We start from the raw sequence: 21,839 nt of genomic DNA on the forward strand, positions 1-21,839 counted from the left end.
TCGATTCTTTTGTCGAGTCTATCGATCGATTGTATTTTTGTGTACAAGAAGGTTGTCGAACAACGGATCTACACCTCACATATTTATATCACAGCAATAAATCTATACTTCAAAAATAAATACAAAATGAAATTTCACCTGAACATCTTCTCAAAATCGAGACAACATCATCTTCTAAGAAGGGAAAATGTGTGTTAGAATTAGAGAAGCGAACAGTAGAAAAAGGTGCCGTTAATCCTGAATTTTTTTTTAAATATTCTATCAAAAATCAAATTTTGGCATAATTTTCATATGAATCAGGATCGACGACGTTCACAACAACTAACGAATCCGCTAAAATGCAGGTGCATTGAAGAAAGCTTCGAAGTAATGGAATAATCTCACCGAAGGAAAAAAAAAAGAAAAGAAAAGAAAAGAAATAATAGTGATTATGTGTGGAAACAACCCCGCAGACGTTGTGCGCACGATATGCGAACGATATGCGAGCGATATGTGGGGAAATCGGAAAAAAAGTGTGATGTTGTGTGTGGAGTGTGCGTAAAGCTCGAGGACACGGTGACTGTTACAGTTAAATAGAAACGACAAACAAAAATAAACATACATAAACACATAACGAAAAACAAAAAAAAAAACACTTCTAAAAGCGGGGTGAGGGCCAGGCCCGCCTACTAAGAGGTGGACTTGCGCCGACGCAGGATATGTATGCATTCTCGGAATTTGAAGAAATGCGTCCTTTACATACAGTATATTACTCGACTACATACATATATAATACTAGGACACGACACGACTAAAACATTTGGATAATGAAGGGACGGATGGATCACGGATTGTGGTGGCTGTAGTCTTCCGCAGTTTTTTTTTCCGAAAATTCTTGAGGATGACATGAGTTTTTTACGGATATGACATGAGTATTGGCCAAAGATGAGTGGGAAGAAAGATCACATCTGAGATTTTTGCACTGCTCTGAAATAATCGCCAGGATTTTACTGTGCAAGCAGGGATTGTGATCCAGAAACACCACTCTAATTTCAAAATTTGGTTCATTTTGCCTCCTACTCGGATTTTGATGCTAAATTTTTGCAGGATAAATTCCTTAAAGCTCGCGTCCTATCATTGGTTGGTGTAAATGTTTGTAGCTTTATATTACGAACGAATTGCGTACGTTTACAATTACAGTAATCCCTAGTTAGCAATGGACAATCCCTGTGGCTTGGCACACGTTAGCTACAGAGTTTATGGATGGACACAGTATCTGATTATCGAGGGTTAGAGCCGTTCATTCCGTCGAAATAAATGCCGCTGGTTAGGTCAAACACTACTTTTCTGGAATTTTCGCGGCAGACTACAGTAACCTCTCCGCTGGTTATTTCTCCAATAAACACAAAACTAGACCGGTTGAATCTTGAAGAGGGAAGGTGACAACTGGGAGTTAAGAGGTGACAGCACGTTAGACGGAGAGCGGTAGAGAACGGTACAGTGTACAGTAGTAGTAGTAGAGGGGAGTAGAGCAGAGAGCAGAGAGTGTGAACAGCGAGATAAGAATCAGACATTCAGACGAGAAGTAGGTGCAATTACACAAAGACATACATAGAGATGTAGGGTATCACAGCATTTGATCTGCAAAAAAAAAACAATTTATGGCATGGCATGATCCGCTCGTACTCGTCTCACAATCGAAGAAGTTTTACATCGAATATATGTATGTGCGTCGGAGGACGCGTACGAAAGAGCAACGTAAGATGTGATGATGAGGGGGGTTACGGTATTACCGTAATGTGGGGTTTCACCCCTTTAATCGTTGTTAGTTTCATTCATTAGTTAGTTAGTATGAACAATAGCACCGAATCTACACGCTCCTAGCTCCCCCATTTCACGAACCTTTGGTCGACGGGTGAACGGGCACAATTGTGACATATGTGTGTGTGTGTATATATGTGTAGGTGGGTATGTGGGTGACAATGACAAAAACACTAACGTATCCTTGTGAGAATGACAAATTCCTTGTTTGTAAATTTCCTGCTGACGACTAGATTCCAGATTTTGAGAACGAAACCCGAAGATGAGCGTTCTCGGCAAGTTTATGGTTGTGCATGGCGATGAGCGCGTTGATTGCCGTTTCCACGTCCTCCAGCTGACACAGCGCCATTTTATGGTCTTTGCTAAAAATACTGCACAAAATATTACGGTACCTTCTCAAGCAGAAAAATGAAGACGTACGGGAAAAATTTGAAGGCCTTCACTTGAAACCCGTTCTGCTCAAACGCTTCGGTCAACGCCTCTTCGGAGATGTTTGGCGGAATGTTGGAGAGATGTAGGGTGCAACTGGGCGGGTAGATGTTCATGTAATTCTTGCTGCCCGGTTTCTTAAAGCGATGCAAAGGCGAATGAGAGTAATCTCTCGTGAGACCCGCGTCCGGTTGACCTGAATGGAAAATTTTCTTCTTTTTTAATCGCAGAGTCAAAATAAGTATGCTCCTCCAAAAGACAAGATCGCATTTCACGAAAATTTAGGAAGAATTCCGAGGAAACCATGTGAAAGTTGCACCTTCTTTTGGCAATTGAACATTGTTATGTTTTGATGGCGCAACTCGTATGACTCGATCGTGCCAACGGATTTTGTCCAGATGTTGCATGGCTGGAAATAGAAATGCCTGAATTATCATTGAATTAAAATGAAGCCCTAAAAATCCAAAAATTAAAAACTTTAAGATCGTATCTGCGAACTATTAAAATGTAAATGTTAATTTCATATAATTGCTGTAAATCCTGAGCAGATTGAGAATTGAGAATACATCACAATTTTCGTCATTTTTCAACGGTGAAAAAGTATTTTGGGGTCCAAAAATCCCCAGTACTCCCTGTTTTAGAATATTTTGGAATTTTTCTACCAAAAAAATTTTTCTCTCGCAAATGGATAGTCTCAAAGAAGCAAAACGTTGAGCATAGAAAACGTCAGTTCTAAATCCCAGGAGCGGAGAAGGAAAAGATTTTGAAAATTGCCGAGTTTTTCACTGGAGCACCTCATAAACTCCACAACCAGCTGTGAACTGAGAATCTACAGTATGATCTTAGTGCTCCCCTTTAAAATGTAAATGAAATTCAAGAAATCCAGGAAAAAAATTCGAAAAAAAATTCGGGAAAGATTAGAAACTGAAAGATACTGCCTTTAACCTAAATTATAGGGAACAATTTCATAGAATCAGAAATGATCACTTCTTTCATAGAAAATAAGATTTCTGCAAAATTTTATCCAATGTAAAGAACTGTAAAAGTGCAATAATAATCTTAGTAATCTTATATTATGAAGCTTCGACAAACCAAACAGCTTAATAAAACAAAAAAAAAAGAAACGAAACTGAATAACACTAAAAACTTACCTAATTGAGCTTGTTGAGGCTCAGAATACTGTATTAAAGCATTATCCTTTTTGTTGTAAAGAATCTTTACACGTACAACATCACCGTATACACCTAAACAAATATTTTTTTATAACGAAAAAGAAAAAAAAACATCGCTCCAAAACGGTTACGACAAAGCCATTGACCCATTTAAAGTTCTATCTAGGTCTTGTGAAGTTGCGAATATTTCACTTGACATAATTTTTACGTTCAAAAAATATGTTCGCAACTGCGACCTGCTAAAAATTATCCGACAAAGATCGATGACTCACCGAACAACGTGAAAAGAGCGTCGGGCGATACTTTCTGGAATTAGAACAATATTTATGTTGCTTGCTAGGATCAGTAGGAAAAAACCCACATTTTCATCTAAATTTGAAACAAGCACGACGGATGTGATGCTGAGGATGTTTACTGGGAATCGAAGTGAGGTGAGCGACGAGGGAGTGAGACCACCGACTGTGCCGCCTAACGCACCCAATGAGGGCAGGTACTGCGACAATGCGGTTGCATCTGTAATTTATGGAAATTCGCGGGGAATACAGGGATGAATGGGAAGTGGGAAAAGGAAAATGGCAATGTACCTGCGCCTAACGTTGGAGGTATGAACGTGGTGGCAGGATTTGCACCGAACGCAAATGAATACGGAGAAGCAGTCGGCAGCAGCGATTGCAGTCCGGGTATTCCTGAAAAAATGCTTGTTTTCTTGGGAAGCAGTGTAAAATCTGTAGGTGAAAGCTTGTAGATTTCCCCTGCATTTTTCTAGAAAAAATAGCCAGGTTGAACCTGTTCACGAACACTCCTTTTAAAAGAATATTTGAAATTTTTAAAATTATTGGGATTGAGGAAGCGATCAACAAATAACTCAATCGATGGATTGAGTCAACTTAACTAGTTTTCAGGAATATACGGACAGAAATCCTCACTAGGATTAAAAGCCATCAGGTAATCAAATGAAATTAATTTAAGATTTCCAAAATTTCCCGAAATTTCCCTGAATTTCTCAAATTCCAGATTTTCTCGATATGGTAACCTTGATTCCAAACATAATCGATTTGTCTATTATATGAATAACACCATCTTCGAATCATTCCGTTAACTACATGCAAAAACGTATGTATGCACCTATTATTGGAACAGTGAAAATATCAAGAGTATAATCGTATATAGGAAAAAAAATAGAAAAAGGGTAAACAATTAGCAATAAGTCAAGAAAAAAAGAACTAATGATTGGCTAAGATTTCTCAGAAATTTTCTCTGAATATTTTCGAACATGCAAAAATTTGTAAAAAAAAAATTCTTATAGTCAGTTGTTTCTAAATACATAGCATGTACTTTGTCCATATGTTGAAAAATTTGAATTTTTTTTTGCTTCAAAAAATATGAATCGTAGTAGAAATGCATAATCTCAGCACAACTCTTATTTTTTCATCTTTTAACTCTTCATTCAAAATTAGTAAGCTCAGGATACTTAGTTTATCAAGACCATATCGTCTGTGGGAAAGTTTGGGAGACGTAAAACGGGATGAATTTTTTTTCCACTCTATTCCGGAAAGTTATCCTGGATTTTCTCACATTCGTCATCTTTATTGATAAACTGAATGATTCCCACGTTTAAAATGGTTCAGTATAATGATTTCATGGCTAAGGATTGATCATATGTATGTTTTTAAAATAGAAAAGTAGCGTTCTTCTCAGCGTTATGCATTAACATTCTACTTTACAAATTTCAGATAACTTTTTACTTTACTCTCACAGATCTGGCAGCAGTAACCTACCAGTGTTTATTAAAAGAGGCCTCTATTTGAGAAAAAATCGTACATCATAAACTCTTGCACCTACGGTAAGCGAAATAGCGCTGAATAGAGGAAAAAAAGAGTTACCGAGTCCGAGCTGCTGCTCGAGGCTGATCTCTCCGGATGGGAGGTTTGGGTTAGTGTAGTCCCGACTCTTGTCGTTGTTATACTTCACATTGAGTGTACTTAATTTGCTGTAGTCAATACGCAACGTACAGCACCTAAACGAAGAACGAATTGAGCTGAAAGGAAAAAGTGGGAAAATCAGGCGAATCCCTACCCGTTGTAGACGTTTTGGTTCTCGAGGTTCTGTTTGGCGAGTTGAGCGGCGTTCGCTTCACTGATTTGTACAAGCGCTTGGAACGTGTCTGTAAATGAAACGGTCACCGTGTCACCGTGGAAATCCGAACGTTCGCTCACAGTCCTACACGGGAAAGCAGCACACCGTTATTAGCCTGCGTTAAAAGCCCGCGTGGAACATAGAAATGAAATGAAATGCGGAAAAAAAGGAAATAAAAGTGAGAATAGTAAGATGGGAAAGGACGGAAGTGACTCACTATTCTTGTTGAATGTTATGATCCTCAGCACTTTGCCATAGCGAGAGAAGAGCTAGAATAGGAAAGGGGTGTGAACAGAGCAGAGAAACGACGGTACAAATAGGTAGGTGAAAGTATGATAGGCTACGATGGCTGCGCAACGCGGTTGCACTACGCTACGTTACAAGTCATCCACGGAGTTTCGGAAGAAGCCTGAGAAATTCTGCTGGTACGCAGAAAAGTGAAAAAAATCTTCCTTTAGAGGAAACTAGTCTGTTTTAAAAGTACAAAATCTACATCATACAGGAAAAAAAGAAGTATAGGAAGGAAAACATTTGAAAATAGTAGTAGTCACCACATCCGATAATAAAAAAAGAAGTCCTGAGCCTAATCGATCGTTTCGAACAGGATAAAGGCAGGCCGACAACATTTTTGTCCGAACCTCCACAAAAATACCGTTTTCCCATCTGATTGATATTGTATCTGATATGAGGACCGTTTCCAAGAATTTCAGGTTTTTTTTTCTGCAGAAGAAATCCAATGGATTACAATTCCGCTAAGTAACCATTAAAGTTCAAAAGAAAGACTTCTCATGCAGAAAAGCAAAGAAGTGAGAAATTCCCGTAATCCCACTACCAGAAACGGTTGAAAGTAAGTATGTGAGCATCAACAAAACTTCATGTGCTCTCTGCTGTCAAAAATTTTCCTCAAGCCAGAAAAGTAGCATTTTTTTCAGATCCAAAAGGTGTTAGTTAGTTTTTCTGTGCTTCTTTTCTAAATTTACAACCGAAAATAGAGATGAAAGAATTGTTAGATTTGGGTCAAGGATTTCCTGATCAATTTCCAGTTATATCCACGAACGAATGCAGTGAAATGTTGCTAGTATTAGTTTTAGAGACAATCAGCCACGTTTTGGAGAAATTTTCCATTTAAGGATCCAGGAAAAGAACCGGAAGAAGTTAGAGAAATAACAAATACGTATAACTTAAAATAATCCCTTCACTACTTCAGTGGTTACCGATTAATTCAACTGATCAATATTCTCGATTTTTTAAACAAAGCGATAGTCAGTAGGAAGTAAGTGGAACGAAAGTCCATAGAAATTTCTGTGAAAACTTCTTGGATGACCTGTATTTCGAGAGAAAAAGCAACTTTGAATCTCGCGCCACCTTCGCGATGTCATGCTTGTGTGCGTCTCGGTCAGTTATATCACGTTGACTAGCGGAACTCAGTAAGAAGTAAGCAACTATATAGTAGGGGAGCAATCAGCTAACACTTACCGTATGCAGGACATCCAGCGTTACCGGATAGATCATATTCTCGATGATCACCCGTAACACACTATTCGGTGCTTGTTGTGTGCCTCCGGAAATATCCAGAGTCGAGATCGAACTGCCATTTGAAATGGGAAGACCCTGAAGAGATTGGAGAAATCACAAAAATTGAGATCTCACTCACACGCTCACTCACTCCTCCGGCTCTAAGAATATCCGCAAATTTGCGTTATAAGCATTTTTTTTTTCGTTCCACTGGATAAAATCCAGACATTTTCTTTGTTGTTAGCGTATGAACAGCCACAACACGCGACGTTGAACATGGGTTGTTGCATCCCCCAGAGAACTTCTTCTCAATCAATTTCCCCGGATTACTTCAGGAACAACTAACTTCGAACGGTTTTTTTTTCGCTGCACTGTCGCTGCTGCAATTAACACATGCTGCTCCACGGGGATTATACGCGTATGTAGGTGTTGAAGGTCGTTAACGTTGCTGCACTAGGTGTTACAGTAATCCATTATCCGTTGTTAATGTTTCAGCGGAAAAGAACATGTTACAGCTGTGATTGAAATTGATTGTCGGACTAGGGGTGGAGGGAAGAAATCTGAGTCTTAGAAGACGCAATGGGTACGGTAACGCTAAACGCTAGTACTTATAATAGACTGTGAGAGAAATTTTAAGAAAAATTTTTCTTTTTCAGCGCGTGAAAATGAGAAAACACTCAAAAAGGGTCTCTTATCTAACAGAATTTCCCTTATTATTCATGTGTGCATCCACGTGTGTTAAAACGGCAAAATTTGAATATCAAAGCGACGATTTCATCTGCTACTAATCATATTTTCAGGCGATGACGCAAAAGCTGGACAAAAACCACAGATGAGACTAATTCGTATACCGAGGAATCAAATTAAGTCCTAGAAAAAATTCTACGCCTTTCTGGAATGATCGAAAAGCAGTGTGGTCATTCTTTGTTCGGGTTCACTTCATTCTGTACATATTTTTCTTATAATTGTAATAATATTTTGGAGAACAAAACAAAAAAAAACCCTCAAATTATTGGGTGCAGATTTAGGATTCCCAAATTGAACGCTTTTACTGAAATGGAATACTGCTTGTATTTGAATTATTTACTATTAGAAACAATTATTCTACGTTTGTTTACTGTTTATTACTTTTGGAATTGCTTACGAGTTTCTGCACAGGCCGCGAACTTTATAGAAAATATTTTTGACGATGAGCGCACTAGACTTGAAAAGTCTGTAGAACCTTCCAAGCTGATATCCATAAACGCTTTTTTTGGACTCAGAAACTGAAAGACGATCGTCGGATGGGATCGTAGAAGTACTAGCGACTATAATTAGCACAGTTGCTAATGATGGAAATTATTAATTGGACCGAACGAACCAATCAGCGCTAATCACGAACAGCGACCAGGATAGTTATTCCGGACCTGGAGAGATTAATTGAACCAGTTAAGTTAGCGCCGTTCATCTATCCAAATATCGTTCTTAACCGTTTCTTCTGAAGCCAAAAATAGTTTATGGCTTTCGTTTCGTTAGCGCTTCTACGTCTAATTAAGCTGTAAATTCTTCCAGGATTAGCAATAGCGAGAAGATACGAGCATCCAGAGATGCTCTTTCGGGAAACGTCTAATAGGAATTGAATATGTTCGGATATAAATAAGTGGGAAAACCAATTTCTCCGGATTATTTGATTCGGAAAGGTGGTTATCCGTCAGGCGTTACGGATAATTACGTGAACGTAATGGAATTGTGAATATTCCATATACGTAGGTACACGTTTTCTTTTATTTGATCTCTTATTTGTTTGTGGGACCTAGATATCGTATACCATAGAAACAACTGGGAGTACACGTTATGTTTATAGTTTTGTCTTACCATACTAATACTGATTTACTTCTTTATAAATTATTCTACGGTAGCAACAAAAAGAACGTGAAAATTAGCTGTAATATCCGCTCCACCATACCTGATCGGTGCGGAACGAGTCGTACGTGGGATAGGAGTCTGGCATCACCTGGGCGGCCATTCTCTTGGCATCCAGAAGGCGTTGTGAAGGCGCACCGCGCTTCGTCGTCTGACCAACACATCACATCAGTCAATGGGAGATGGGCGATCGATGCGCAACCACCGATGAACGGACGGACGCACGGACAATAGCGAAGCGGACGTGTGGAAAACATGGATGAATTCAAGTTTGAGGACAAGAACGAGGAGGATGAGGAGGATGACGTTCAGCGCGAACAACATTCCAACACTGATGCGCACCACACACCCATAAACATCATCACCGATAATCTGCTGAGAAAATCATGGGCGCGAGAAAAGGGAGCTAATTTAATTAGATAGGGGATCTCTGATCTCTGATGTAGAAGGCTATCTTCAGGAAATCCTAATTTCTTGTAGTTTAGCTAGGAAATTTAAAACATAAACGTCTGAAAAATCGATTTCCAATCGAAAAAAAGCCCACAAGTACAGCGGAAACGTTTAGTACAGGTGTTACTGGGCGTCCCACAAATTTAATTGACGCAGGGATCTCACACAGGTTCGACAGATTGTAAGCTCCGATCGTCCATTAATCCGCCGAGGGAGATATGAGTTTTTGTCTTCAAAAAATAACAGATATCCTAGGATCTCACCCGAAAGCAGATAATAATTAATCGGGCGCACTCACGAAAAGCACCGTTTTGCCTACTCAGACATAGTTATGTCAGGATATTTCAGCGCACTTCTTTAATGTCTTAAGATTTTCTAAAAATTCAGGAACACAAGTTGTTCTCCATCAAATCTGAAAAGTCGTTGAATTTCACTTCAGCCATTCTCCAGAAATAAGCAGGCATGGATTTCCATGCTATTGTGTTTCACGAGATATTTTCTTATGATATCTATGTATGTGTTTGGATGTCTCAACGGAATAGAGGAGCTCTTTTTTTCGATGTCAACTGTTTACGATATGAATTCCAGATGAAACTTCAGATCGGATCAGATCATGGATGTCTTGAATTTAGTTCCATATGGGACCTAATTTTACTTCACACGCATTCCTAATGAATACAATTGCATAAAGATCATAGTATGTTGAGAAGGAGGGCACCAATCCCACATTCAAGGAACTTTTTGCCGTAAATTACAGCTAAAATATTTAAAAAATACGTGAAAAAACGAAAGCATCCAAAAATTGGTCAAGTGTCACGTGTATTACAGGACGGTGGTTCACAAAGCACTGCTACTACAGTATGTAACACCGTTGATGCGCAGGATATCCTTATTATTACGGTCTACTTGATTTCAACCGCACAGTTGCGGTCTTACAGTTGAGGACAAACTGAAGGAAATAAAGTTCCAAGTTTTGTGGCGCTTAATGTACGGGTACTGTAGCTCGTGTAGAACTACTCTACCGTAGTTTTTTTTCTGTTGGTTGAAGAACGCTCGGCGGTTGCTGCGAGCGTCGTTGTCGGAGCTGAGTGGAAGAAAAAACTGAATTGTTCGAGCATTATAGTCGTGTTCGCTCGGTTCTTCTCCGGCTACTACGTCACGGATCAACGAACGAGCACCACAGAACGTCGACCCGGCTAATTGTAGCGTTCGCTTGGCGGTGAGCGTGGATAGCGGTGGGTGGATACGGTGTTCTTCGGGATCACCCCCAGCCTCATAATTGTCTTCGATGCGATTGTGTAAACGAACGACATAACACCGTGGTCGATTGGTTTATGAGAGAAAAAAAATGAGATACAGCTATTGATAGCTAAAATCTGCATATTAAATGTAAAACGTTAAGCGCAATGCTATTAACGAATCATATAGTCAGTTAGAAAATAAGAAAGCATCAACCACTTGGATATTCCTTCGAGAAAAACTCCGGAACAGAGATGTCTGCGTGTCTTAGGGACATTTAATGTTTTACGGACATTTAATTTCATCCTTAACTAAAATATGAAGGAATACAACCTCGCAAACGTAGATTCTGGTTATGGATTTTGTAAAATAAAAACATAATATGGACAAAAAAACTTCATGACAATACTTTTCATTAAAAAAAGGAAAAACTCGTTGATTTTTGGCAGTTTTGAGATGTTCGTAAGAGATCAAAAATCTCAAAAAGATTAAAAATCGAAAATCTAAGTGTCAAGCATTTTTTTCTTTTTTTTTTCCTTTGATCAAAATCAGAACTGATCATATCGTTGTAATTTACGTTCATAAAATCCAAAAGCTCTCCAGAATCATTCTCGATTTCCATAAGAACTTCCAACCAATGTAGAAATCATATAGGAATTGAAAATGAGCTCGTTTGCTGAATTTCGATATGATATCTTTGACAAAAATCAATAAAAAACGTTTTTGCTCTCCGCAAAAATATGCACATTTATTCTCATGTGAAAGAAAACTTGAATAATAAGGAAATTGATTTTTGTGTTAAACTTATTTTTAAAAAAAGATGTTTTCTCTGTATTCCCATATCTGCTTTAGGATTTTTCGCATTTTTTCACCTCTCAAGAAGATTTTTATGGTTAAAATTCCCTCTGCAAATAAGCGGACGAAAACATGACAGAGCCTGACAGAAAAAAGAACGGATATTGTACTAACAGCATAGAAGTTAATACAAAGGTAAGTAAATTAGCGATTTCATTAGAAAATACAGAAGAAACTAACTATTTTATCCAACTACTTAGAATGAATGAGGCGAACTTATGGAAAAGTATTACTGTCACCATCAGAAGTGGAAATATTACTGAATTCACAGGAAGAGGGAAATCTCGTAACGGAAATGGAAAACAGCAGTTTTTGAAGCGTGCGTCATTCGTGGAAACGTCATGAAATGAGCTGAACTGAATTTCTAAGGCGTATAGTCGGATCAAAACGACCTGATGTACTCGATGTAGTCGCATAAGCGGTGAAAAGTAGCGATTGGGACCCAGCAGGGACTCTTACTAACGCTACAGTTCACTATGATCTCGCCTCGATCCCAGGCACTAGTTCCACCGCACCGATGTTCCTGTAGTTTTGTTCTCAACTATATAAATATGCCATGAACCGCATTTACAGGAATTAAATAGGAACGGTATTCAGGAACAGTCCTCATATAATACGATCTCCTGGAAAACCTGGAATAAGCGCGAAACGTTCACGAATACGGTGCATAATGCTAAGTTGCCGCCGTTAGAAGAAGAAGAAGAAGAGGCTGAAGCTCGCCGTTTACGTCGTTTGCAATGATGGCATCTGATTATTCAGCCGTGACAACACTACAGCCCACATCCATACATACAAACACAAATATCAAACAAAACGAAATTGTATTGCTGATGGCGGACAGACACAAAGGGGACGGTACTTGATAGCAGCGACCGGCGCGAACGATGCTTGGCCTAGCTACGGAACTGGAAAGGCGCGAAGAGCGGAGGAAGCGACGAGAGAAGAGGCTCGTGAGGCAGTCATAAACAGATACATGCTCTACGTAGGTGCTGAGATTAATTAATTTTGACGGGCTGGTTGAGGATCGATTTCTGAGCGAGGAGCTGGCGACGAGGACGAGCTTCGAGATGAACGCAAAGGGTTCATTAAGGTGTTGCTCATCTCTCGATCACAAACACATCACTCTCGATGAATCCAGCGAATGAGAAATCGATACTAATGGAATAAATGTGATGCACAGGAGTGCGCAGATATGCAGGATCCGTGGACGATTAATCTGGGTCCCATGCTTGAAATGCTAGTGGAAACTTCGTGTGGTGGGTGGTGATCTGGCACAGTGCATAGGTGGGAGAGCTGTTGGTGGCGGGGAATCTCCTTCGAAGGCATCCAGATGCACGTCATTCGACACTCATCGCATCGACACATACACACCACCACCATATACGCTCAACAAAGAAGGCTCAGACTCATCCGAGAGCCTCAAGTGCTCCTGAAGGAGCTATGAAAGCAGACATCGCGACGAGGAGCTCAACGAATTCAAAAAGTGGTACAAAACCAAAAGGATCATAGAAATTGCAGCAAGCTATCGCACAAGATCCAGAGATTTGTTTTGTAGATTGCTATGTTGATTAGTTGACAAAAAAAAAACAAAGCTATGGGAGGAACAGTTGAACTCGGATAGGTGCCATGAAGGAGGAAAACTCGTCCAGTAAGCCACATTAGGTGTTTGTTTAGCGTTAAAACAGTTCTCTAAACATGTCTAAATAAGGAAAATGAATCATAGGAGCGTTAACTCCCAAAAAATCTTTACATTTTTCCCGGGAAAAATAGCGAAAACTCGACACGAGGAAACATTTTATTAGTTCTCTCTTCCTCAAGTTGTACTTATTCGCTTACTCATCTGACCACTTAAAGATTCACTTCAAAAGCGAAATTGTAAAACCTCAAGGTTACCTATAGAAATTTTCTAACAAAACTAGTGGTATAGAAAAAATTTCTCCGTCCATGTTACAGAGATCCAAAGGAGAAACTACGAAAAATCAGAGAATTTCTAAGATATTTTTGTTACAAGCGCAAGAAAAAAAACGTGACAGATACAGTAATAGAGCAGTTTATTTCAATCTAATATTATATATAAGGACATTTTCGAGGAGAATCATCGAACTGATTTCGATACTGATTTCATTCCTTTCTAGTAATTTGACTGGAAAAATTTAAAAGAACGTGGATCAGAGGGGAAGATTTGAGGAGAAAAATCTTCTAATAAAAGGGGAGAGTTGTGATAAACGGAGGAAACAAAGGCATGACATCTCTAAATCTATCGCCGCCCATTTCGAACGTCATAAAGGTGTGAAATTTTTGACGGGAGGCTGACAGAATTCATTGAAGACATTATAATAAATGTTAGAATGAACCAAACAGAGAAAATGGAATGGAAAAAAGAGCGGAAATAATCCCACAGGAAAATGCGACTGTATATTAATGTAGAATTAATTTTTTTTTAAAGAATAAGTGGGTGGGATCAGGAAAATTACACGAAACAATGTTGAAAATCCCATCGGAGAAAAGTGCAACGGTGCATCCACGCCTTCGCCGATGATTCATTCACTATTTAAACATCATACAACCCCGTATAACGCTGTCCCCCTATGGCTCCGTAGCGTTACTTTAAAATAAACGCGAAGAAAAAAAAAACGAACGGCTCATAACGAAAAGCAAACATCATTTTTTCCCCGCTACCGTAGTCATGGATATGACAAACAATCGATGAATCTGCAATGTGTTGGCACGAGGTACAGAAGGACGGAGGGAAGAGTTCAAGTGGAGCAACGAATCGAATTCGCGAAACGGTGCTGTGTTGTGGGTGGATTTGTGAGTGTGTGTCCAGCTGGGTGTATGGAGTGGTGGTGGCGGTGGCGGTGGTGGTGGTGTTGGAACTCGCGCGACAAATAGAAGTAAAAACTGTGTGCTGATAGTTTATAGTTTACAAATGAGCATCTGGAAGCATATGCATCGTCAAATGTCCCAGATTCGTACTGTTCTGGAGTGATCACGTACGTAAAGGTAACTATTGGGAGATATGAAATTTCTCTGCCCACCGTAAGAAACGAAAACAGGATGCGTTTGCGACATTTTCCACACATAGGACGTGCGCACCTTCCCGGAATACGTACGCGACTCGATTATCCAAAAATACTATACTATGAACTATGAAAATGTCAAAGAATTACGGTAAAATCTTGCAGCGCATTACTGCAACGGGAAACCGTGATATTCTGGTTTTATTACGTTGGGGATTATTCATTGCAGGACCCACGACAGCATGTTAAGTGAATTGTAGACGTGCTGCATGTGCACGCGCATGCTTAGTGGTCATGTGGATTCCAGCACATTAACATATCAGTCGGCAATCGTGTTCGCTACAATGGCTTACGAAAATTGGCTTCCAACTAATTCTTCGCCTACCGTATCCCGTATCCTGGACGTAACCTCATTCTTGCAAATTCGTCCTAAATTCTTGCAAATTAAAATTCAACTAAAGCTTTAGAAATTATCATGGAACAAGAGGAGCACCGTCCCCAGTTTCGTAAATTTATTCGACTTCATTTTTTGAGAATTAAATGAAAAATTTGGAAAAAAAAATTGTTGGACCACAACCATGAAGTTCCATGCAGAACTTCATTTTTGGAGAATACTCGGAATTTTCCAAGTGTTACCAAGTGTTTTCTCGAAAATTTCCAAAAAGTTTTTTTTGTAATACAGAAAATAATTACGATCTAGACCAGAACTAGGACTTCTGAACGAGCGGAAAGAATGGGGCAAGTTTTCTTTTTTCTAAAATCATGATCCTCAACAATGCCGTTGTCGAACATCCAGGGCCCGCGTTAAACCTCGAGATGCCAGGAATCTCCGAAAAAAAAAGCTGAAAGAGTCCTTGGAGTGGTTATGTATGTACATTCAAGGAATATTGTCGAAATTACGGTTATTGTAGGCGAAATTCTAGTTTTTTTTTAAAGATTACACGTGTAATATTTCTGAGAGCGGAAAATTATTTTCCCTTTCGGATATTTCCATAAAATCGGAAAAAATATTCGTTATTTCTCTATTGACGTGCGACGACTTTTTGACAGTTTTTTGAGCGATTAATTATCTCTAAAATATTTTTAAAAATAAACGTTCCATTGAAATGAGTGTAAGCGAAAAATTCACAAAATTGAGAAATCAGGTGATAATAAAAATATGGAGATAGCAAAATAATAAATCAGAATAATAATAGTGAGGATCCTGCTCATCTTAACCCAAAAATATCAAAGTCATAGTCTCAGAAACAAATAAAAATTTAGTATTTACAAAATCAGTGAAAAGTACTAGTCAAACTTTAAAATAGTGACAAGGAAATCTGTAATTTTCCAAGAACTAAGGCAAAAAAAAAAGAAAGAACTAGACTATCCTGGCAAATTTCTCAAATTCCTGGTACATCTATCTATCGATCCTACGCGACACTTCAATGTTAACATGTCTATTTACTTCACGGAACTAGAAAAACGTTTGAGCGAAAATTTTCCCAAGAGAAAGAATGATCGTCTACAAATTCGTCGGACAACGTACATATGTGATTTTGAGGGTCATCGTATTTCTGTAGAAGTTTGCCTCGAAAAAAAAAAGGAATTTACTTAGCGAAAATGAGAAATCGATCATTAGGATTGGATACCTACAATATTCCAAGAAATGGTATCTGTGACATTCCCTGCAATCCTTGAATTGGATTTGGAATCACACGATAATCTCATATTCTCTTAAATACACCGTAATCTCGGCAAATTAAAAAGGAAAGTAATCGAGAAAAAACAATTTCAAAGTGAAAAAATGCATGTTGCCTGAATCCTAGAGAAAGACATATTATTTAGAAATAGAGATGAAATGCTCTGAGGTTAGTATTTTCCATGATCTTCTAATTTTTCGCGACTTTTCATCCGAAAAAAAACGAACTGGGACAGTTTTCCTTGGATTATCAGGAAGACACCGAAAACGAGAGAGTAACTGAATTAATAAACCGTGTAGGTGAGGCGAATAAGCACAGCAAGGATGGGACAGGAAAGATAGGAACGGACGGCGAAATGATTGTTAGCTGACTGCAGAACAGCGACCTTGGTCGGGACAGAGGGGGAAATCTCGATGAGAAACCGTGCGTGCGACGCAGAGGTCAAGTCTTCGCTCCTCACTTTTTCCCAGCAATCGCCTTCTTTTTTCCTATCCGCTACCATCCTCCTCGCACCTCGACTCCTCGACGAATTACAATTCGTTGTGTGGAGCCGAGAGCAGCGACGAGGCCGCGCGTCCGTGCAAATGCGGTAATGAGGAGCTGCAGCTCAACTGGAATATGACGGAAATAAGAGTAATGAAGCATTTTGTATGCTAAGAGCCGGCTGACGCTCGGCTCGGCTTCGGCCAGCCCAGCGAAGAGGAGGAGGAGGAGGAGGAGGTATTGGTTTCAGTGAAATGAACGCGCACGGCCACACATCAAGCACTCTTTACCAACGGCGAATACAACGCAGTAATGAGAATATCCAAACGATGTTCACAACGGCCCCCACCTCCACCACCGCCTCCACCGCAAAACTCGGCCGGCCACCACCTCAGCAAAACACACGCCCCTTTCACACCTCTTCCACAGCGCTGAATTCGAGCGAATTTCTTTGTTAAAGGATTGAGATCGATAGTGTGGGTAGAGAATAGCTGGTGTTGGTGTTGTGGACAACACGCTTACGCCTTGGTTCCTAAGGCATTCATGAGGACCAATTCCCTTTTGGCTTCTTTCGTACACATTCGTAGCTAACAGCATCTTGGTTGTGTCCTTCACAGATTTTGGGGCATTTCTGGGGAAGTGAGCAGCTATCTGGGGTCCACTTCTATATTAATAGCCGATCCATGATGGTAACTTCATTTTTTCATGGTCCTTTCATCACTGAGAAGGAGAAACATTCTTTTTAACAATGTTCCGGATAAGCAAATTAGAAATGCGATTACTTTTAGGACTTCCCGTTCGAGAAAGAAGAAAAGTTCTAGGTTATTCGAGGAACAGACTCTTTTCTTTTTATGCTTTCCTCTTTTTATTTTAAACGCCCCGTTCCTAGAGCAAATTTTTAGAAGTATTTTTTTAATATCACAAATGGCTCTTCTAATATGTCTGGTGCATTGTCGATGAGGACTACCACCGCATCGAATACGTTTTTTTCCAGCATGTCCTTGGTTGTTGTTAAGAACGATGGAGGAGTTCGACAGGTAGAATTAGATCGATATTTCAGGTACCAGGTTGTTCCAAACGATCACTTATCCCATAAAACTCCCGTTACTTTCTTCTTTTATCATTATTTTCTGGAATTCCGCGGATTTCGTCGTCGCATAGTTTGCACCAAAGGTGATTAGGTAGTTCTCATCTTAAACAATATGTATTTTTTCAAATTAAGCACATTTACAAACACTCATAGGAATAGGAGAAGAAAAAAAGCTGTCAATGAGAAAACCTCTTTCTAATCTTTGATGTGAACAATTTTCAAGTGCTGTCTGAGAATAGAAAGAGAAAGTAATTTTAAAAATGAACTTCAATTCTCTTCAATTCAATCATCCTGATGCTACAATTATTAAATTTTCTCATTCACACCGGATCGAGTTCCATTTTCTGAAACGGTCGTGTCGGGCGCGCGTCTAATTGAAGAACGCGAGCAGACAGTTTCTACAAAAGTACAGAAAGTTTTTAATTTTTATGGGTTTGCAGAAAATTTGCGCTTCAGAACATTTCAGAAGGAAAGATCTAGTTGCTTTGCATTGAATATTTTGGTCATTGAGGAGAAAAAAAATAGAGGGAAATTTTGTCGAATTCCAATCGCTTCAGTTATGGAAGCGGTCGAACCGAACTTTTAACAGTCGAAGATGATAATTCCAAGATTTTTCGGGTTAAATTTCAGATGTCGCTAAAATGATAATGGTACCATTAGAAGCGAAACAATCACGTAAGTTAGGTGCTCAGAGAAGAACTACCTAGAAAATCCAGATGTGAGAGGGAAATATCCAGAGAAAAAGTGTTATTATTGCGTGATCCCGAGTTCGATACCGTAACGGGACTTATCCGTCTGCTTCAGTAACTGCTTGTAACAAGATTACGTAGTATTTGGAGCAACATTTTGTTAGTCACAACACATCCACAGCTGAGTCGCACGCGGCTGCGCGTTGTTAGTTGTGACGAGAAACGCATCGCAGCGTGAAATCGCACATGCGATTCGAAAAACTAACGACAACATTGGCACAAATACAAATGACAGTGACGGTGGTGGTGGTGGTGTGAAGATCGTGGACGATTAGAGCAGACGGGGAACTCTCGTGGCGCGGACAGCTACAGGTGGCGAGGATTAGTTGGGTCGAGTTAGTTCGACGATGTTGGCATGGGTGCGGGGTTACGCGTGACTGCACGAAATGTTAGACGGGGGCAGCGTTAATCTATAAGAGGCACCTGCCCAATTAAAGTCTCAGCAAGCAAAAGTAATGTGACTGATGGGGAGATTCGAAATGAGCAGGCAGCTATATGGCCGGCTGGCTGGTTAATTAAAACGTATTATGATGCGGTTAGCCGTAGGGCATGGCGAGAGAGAAAGCGGAAAAGAGAGAGGATTTCGCTCGATATTAGACCTCTACATAGGCGTGTCAGCATCCATTTTCAAAAGCACACCACCCTCATTTACAACGTGCTCGAAGAGCCGGTGCCTCGATGAAGAGGCTCGAAAATGAGTGTTGTAGTGAGTATGCCGCCGGCGTGGCTCGGCTTCCGACCAGGAAATGGGCGTGATTTCGTCGTCGTCGCCGTCGTCGCCGCCGCGCACAAATGCTACGTTCATTAAAAGGTACATGATCCTCGGCAAATATCGGCATGTCACATTTTATTTATGCGAGTCCTCTCACGCGATCCACGCACAAACATCGTATGAGCATGACCAGGTTTGGAGTCCGAGAAGAAAAAAATTCGCGAGAACACACTTGAGAGCGCCGAGTTTGGGAAGGAGGCGGCGCTAAGAAGACAAACTGTAAGTTCTTTTTTTCCATGGGATCCCGAGTGGATCTGTCATCTAAAAGTACATCAGGAAATAGGAGCAGCGCCAATAAAACGGTGGACATTTACGTTCGCATAACACCTGCTGGACCAGGAAGTCGCGACGACAAACATCATGCAGATCGGCGGAATCGGAAAATATTAACAACATGCTTTTTTATAGCAGAAAAAAAAGTGAGAAGCATTGTAGAAAACTATAAAAAATCGATCGCAATAAAAGGTCCGTAAAAATGCTTCCATGAAATAAAACAAGATTCCAATGTCTCTATAGCGTGACAGCTTCCTCGAATTCATCCTAGGAGCTTTTTGTAACGAGGGGCTAAACGGGAATTTTCGAAGTATCAAGGATTGTAAAGGAAAAGTCTATAAAGACTACTTATTAAGCAAAAAAAAAAGTTTCGCATTCATTTTCGGATGCGTCTCTGCTCAGATCACGGAAAATGCTCGAAACATTCCTTCCGGACATAGTCATTCCTGTTACAGATATATATTTTTAAATGGATATTGTATTTAATTGTAGGTACAGTTATTTGCTTGTAGATATTATAGAGAGATAAAGTAAACTAATTCATTTTTTTTAGAAGAAAAAGAATCCGAACATTTCCCAATTCTTTTATGGTGATGTTTCCAGTGAATTCACAAGACAGGTGGAAAATTCACACACTCGTCACGCGATCAAAAGTATAAACACTCACAACGCTAACGCGTAATAGGTTCAGAGTTTCCGTTCAGAACGACTAAAAGAGAATGGGAAACCGTTCTGATTAAAACCTTCAACTTCTTTTCAAATTTGCTGCTTCTTCTTCGGAAATATTTGCTTTTATTTTTATTCCCTAAAAATTCAGTCCCCTCTCCCACTAACCTTTATCTGAAATGAGTAATTCATCGACATTTCGGAAATATCCGGTGTTTTCTGCAAATTCCACTCTCGGTAATGCGGATAAGATCAACGACATCAAGGAAAAAACTTGGCCTTGACGGAAAACCACCGCCAACGCAAAAAGATTAATGCAACTTTAGCGGAAGGGCCATGTAACAATGCTTCTGATGCTCCTTCTTCCTCCGTCTAAGGGAAAGGAAGTGATTCCGCCGTGGATGCACCTTCTACAACAATTATTAGTGGATTACCGCAAATAGTCCCATCGAATTCAGTAAGTTCTAAAGTTTTCAGTTCGAATTTTGAAGTTCATCGAAGCATCTACGGCTAAGTTAGCTTTTCCAGAAAGATTTTGGTGAGGAAGAGGGAATGATAATCGAGGGTTGAGGTACGTCGAGGAACGCTGCGTCCTGTCAGCGAGGGCAGAGGATATCTATTGCTGTTCGTCGGCCGCACTCACCGCTCTCGTTCCCATGGTACCCGTATCAGCGCCTTTTTAACAAGCATCGGTACAGAAGTACACGAATAATGGAACGTTTGATGAAGGAGTACAAAGGATGACGAACGACTACGTCGCTCATCTGATGAGCGCAATTTTTGAATGTGTGTGCAATGCAGAATTAACTGGAGTTTTAAATTCCGACGAGAATATGCGGAAAAGTTGGAAATTCTAAGAAACTTCCCAGCAAATGGGAATGGATCCACGATACTACTATGACGGAGGAAGTTCTACGAGAAATCGAGCCGTGATGATCGAAAGAAGAGCACACACAACGATCGGGCGACGCTCCAGATATTTGTGTTGAGTAGGAGTCGCGAGTTGAGAAAAAAAAAACGGCGATCAAACGAAACGATAAAAAGCGCATCGTCAACAACGACTTTGCAGATGGTTAAGGTGCCAAGGTTAGGGAGCATTCCCTTGCGGTGTTTTCCTGGATTCTTCCACACCTTGGGAACGAACTACATCTACATTTCTACTATTATTTGTAAGAGAAGTGATTAGCACCCCGTGATACTTTGGTGGCCAATCCTCGAGTTACTTATTTCTTCAATTAATACTTTATTATGATATTTATCCGTGCATTTAACTAATTTATTAGTTGCTTAATGTTTTTATATAATAAATTAATGTAAAATTTCCTTATACTATTCGTTGTTTGATAATTTAATCTCTCGATGAAAATAATGGGAACAATTGTTAATTATGGAAAAATTTTCCGAGTACGCCCTTCTAAACGATGATGGCAGATGAATAAAAATGGAGGATCTAGAATGAAAAATTGGGAAGAAATTTAAAAGAGCTGCATAGGCTGCGTAAGCTGAAAGCTACAATGAAATTGTGGTGCCGTTGGAGAGGTAACTACTACAAAACTCTCTATTATTCTCAAATTTACATGCGCTTGCTTCGTACAAAACACGCTAC

General features: G+C 39.7%; 1 protein-coding gene across 3 annotated transcripts in view; it reads right to left on the reverse strand.

Annotated features, from left to right (window-relative positions):
• Positions 1–1,545: 1,545 nt before the first annotated feature.
• Positions 1,546–21,839, reverse strand: part of RB195_016589 (uncharacterized protein) — a gene marked incomplete at both ends in the record, with an annotated part of 78,100 nt that continues 57,806 nt past the window's right edge. Inside the window, 14 exons of one of the 3 annotated variants that reach the window (XM_013448828.2) lie at positions 1,546–1,620; positions 1,979–2,029; positions 2,057–2,162; positions 2,221–2,425; positions 2,549–2,638; positions 3,381–3,473; positions 3,674–3,707; positions 3,763–3,914; positions 3,986–4,087; positions 5,285–5,418; positions 5,478–5,565; positions 5,755–5,806; positions 7,014–7,148; positions 8,998–9,057. In XM_013448828.2, the coding sequence (XP_013304282.2) occupies positions 1,546–1,620; positions 1,979–2,029; positions 2,057–2,162; positions 2,221–2,425; positions 2,549–2,638; positions 3,381–3,473; positions 3,674–3,707; positions 3,763–3,914; positions 3,986–4,087; positions 5,285–5,418; positions 5,478–5,565; positions 5,755–5,806; positions 7,014–7,148; positions 8,998–9,057 (1,377 nt within the window). Of the gene's footprint in view, positions 1,621–1,978; positions 2,163–2,220; positions 2,426–2,548; positions 2,639–3,380; positions 3,474–3,673; positions 3,708–3,762; positions 3,915–3,985; positions 4,088–5,284; positions 5,419–5,477; positions 5,566–5,754; positions 5,807–7,013; positions 7,149–8,997; positions 9,058–21,839 lie in introns of those variants that run through there. The other 2 variants (XM_064183181.1, XM_064183179.1) reach the window with 2 other exon arrangements.

The sequence above is a fragment of the Necator americanus genome, chromosome II (genome assembly GCF_031761385.1).
Source record: "Necator americanus strain Aroian chromosome II, whole genome shotgun sequence".
Taxonomy (NCBI): Eukaryota; Metazoa; Nematoda; class Chromadorea; order Rhabditida; family Ancylostomatidae; genus Necator; species Necator americanus.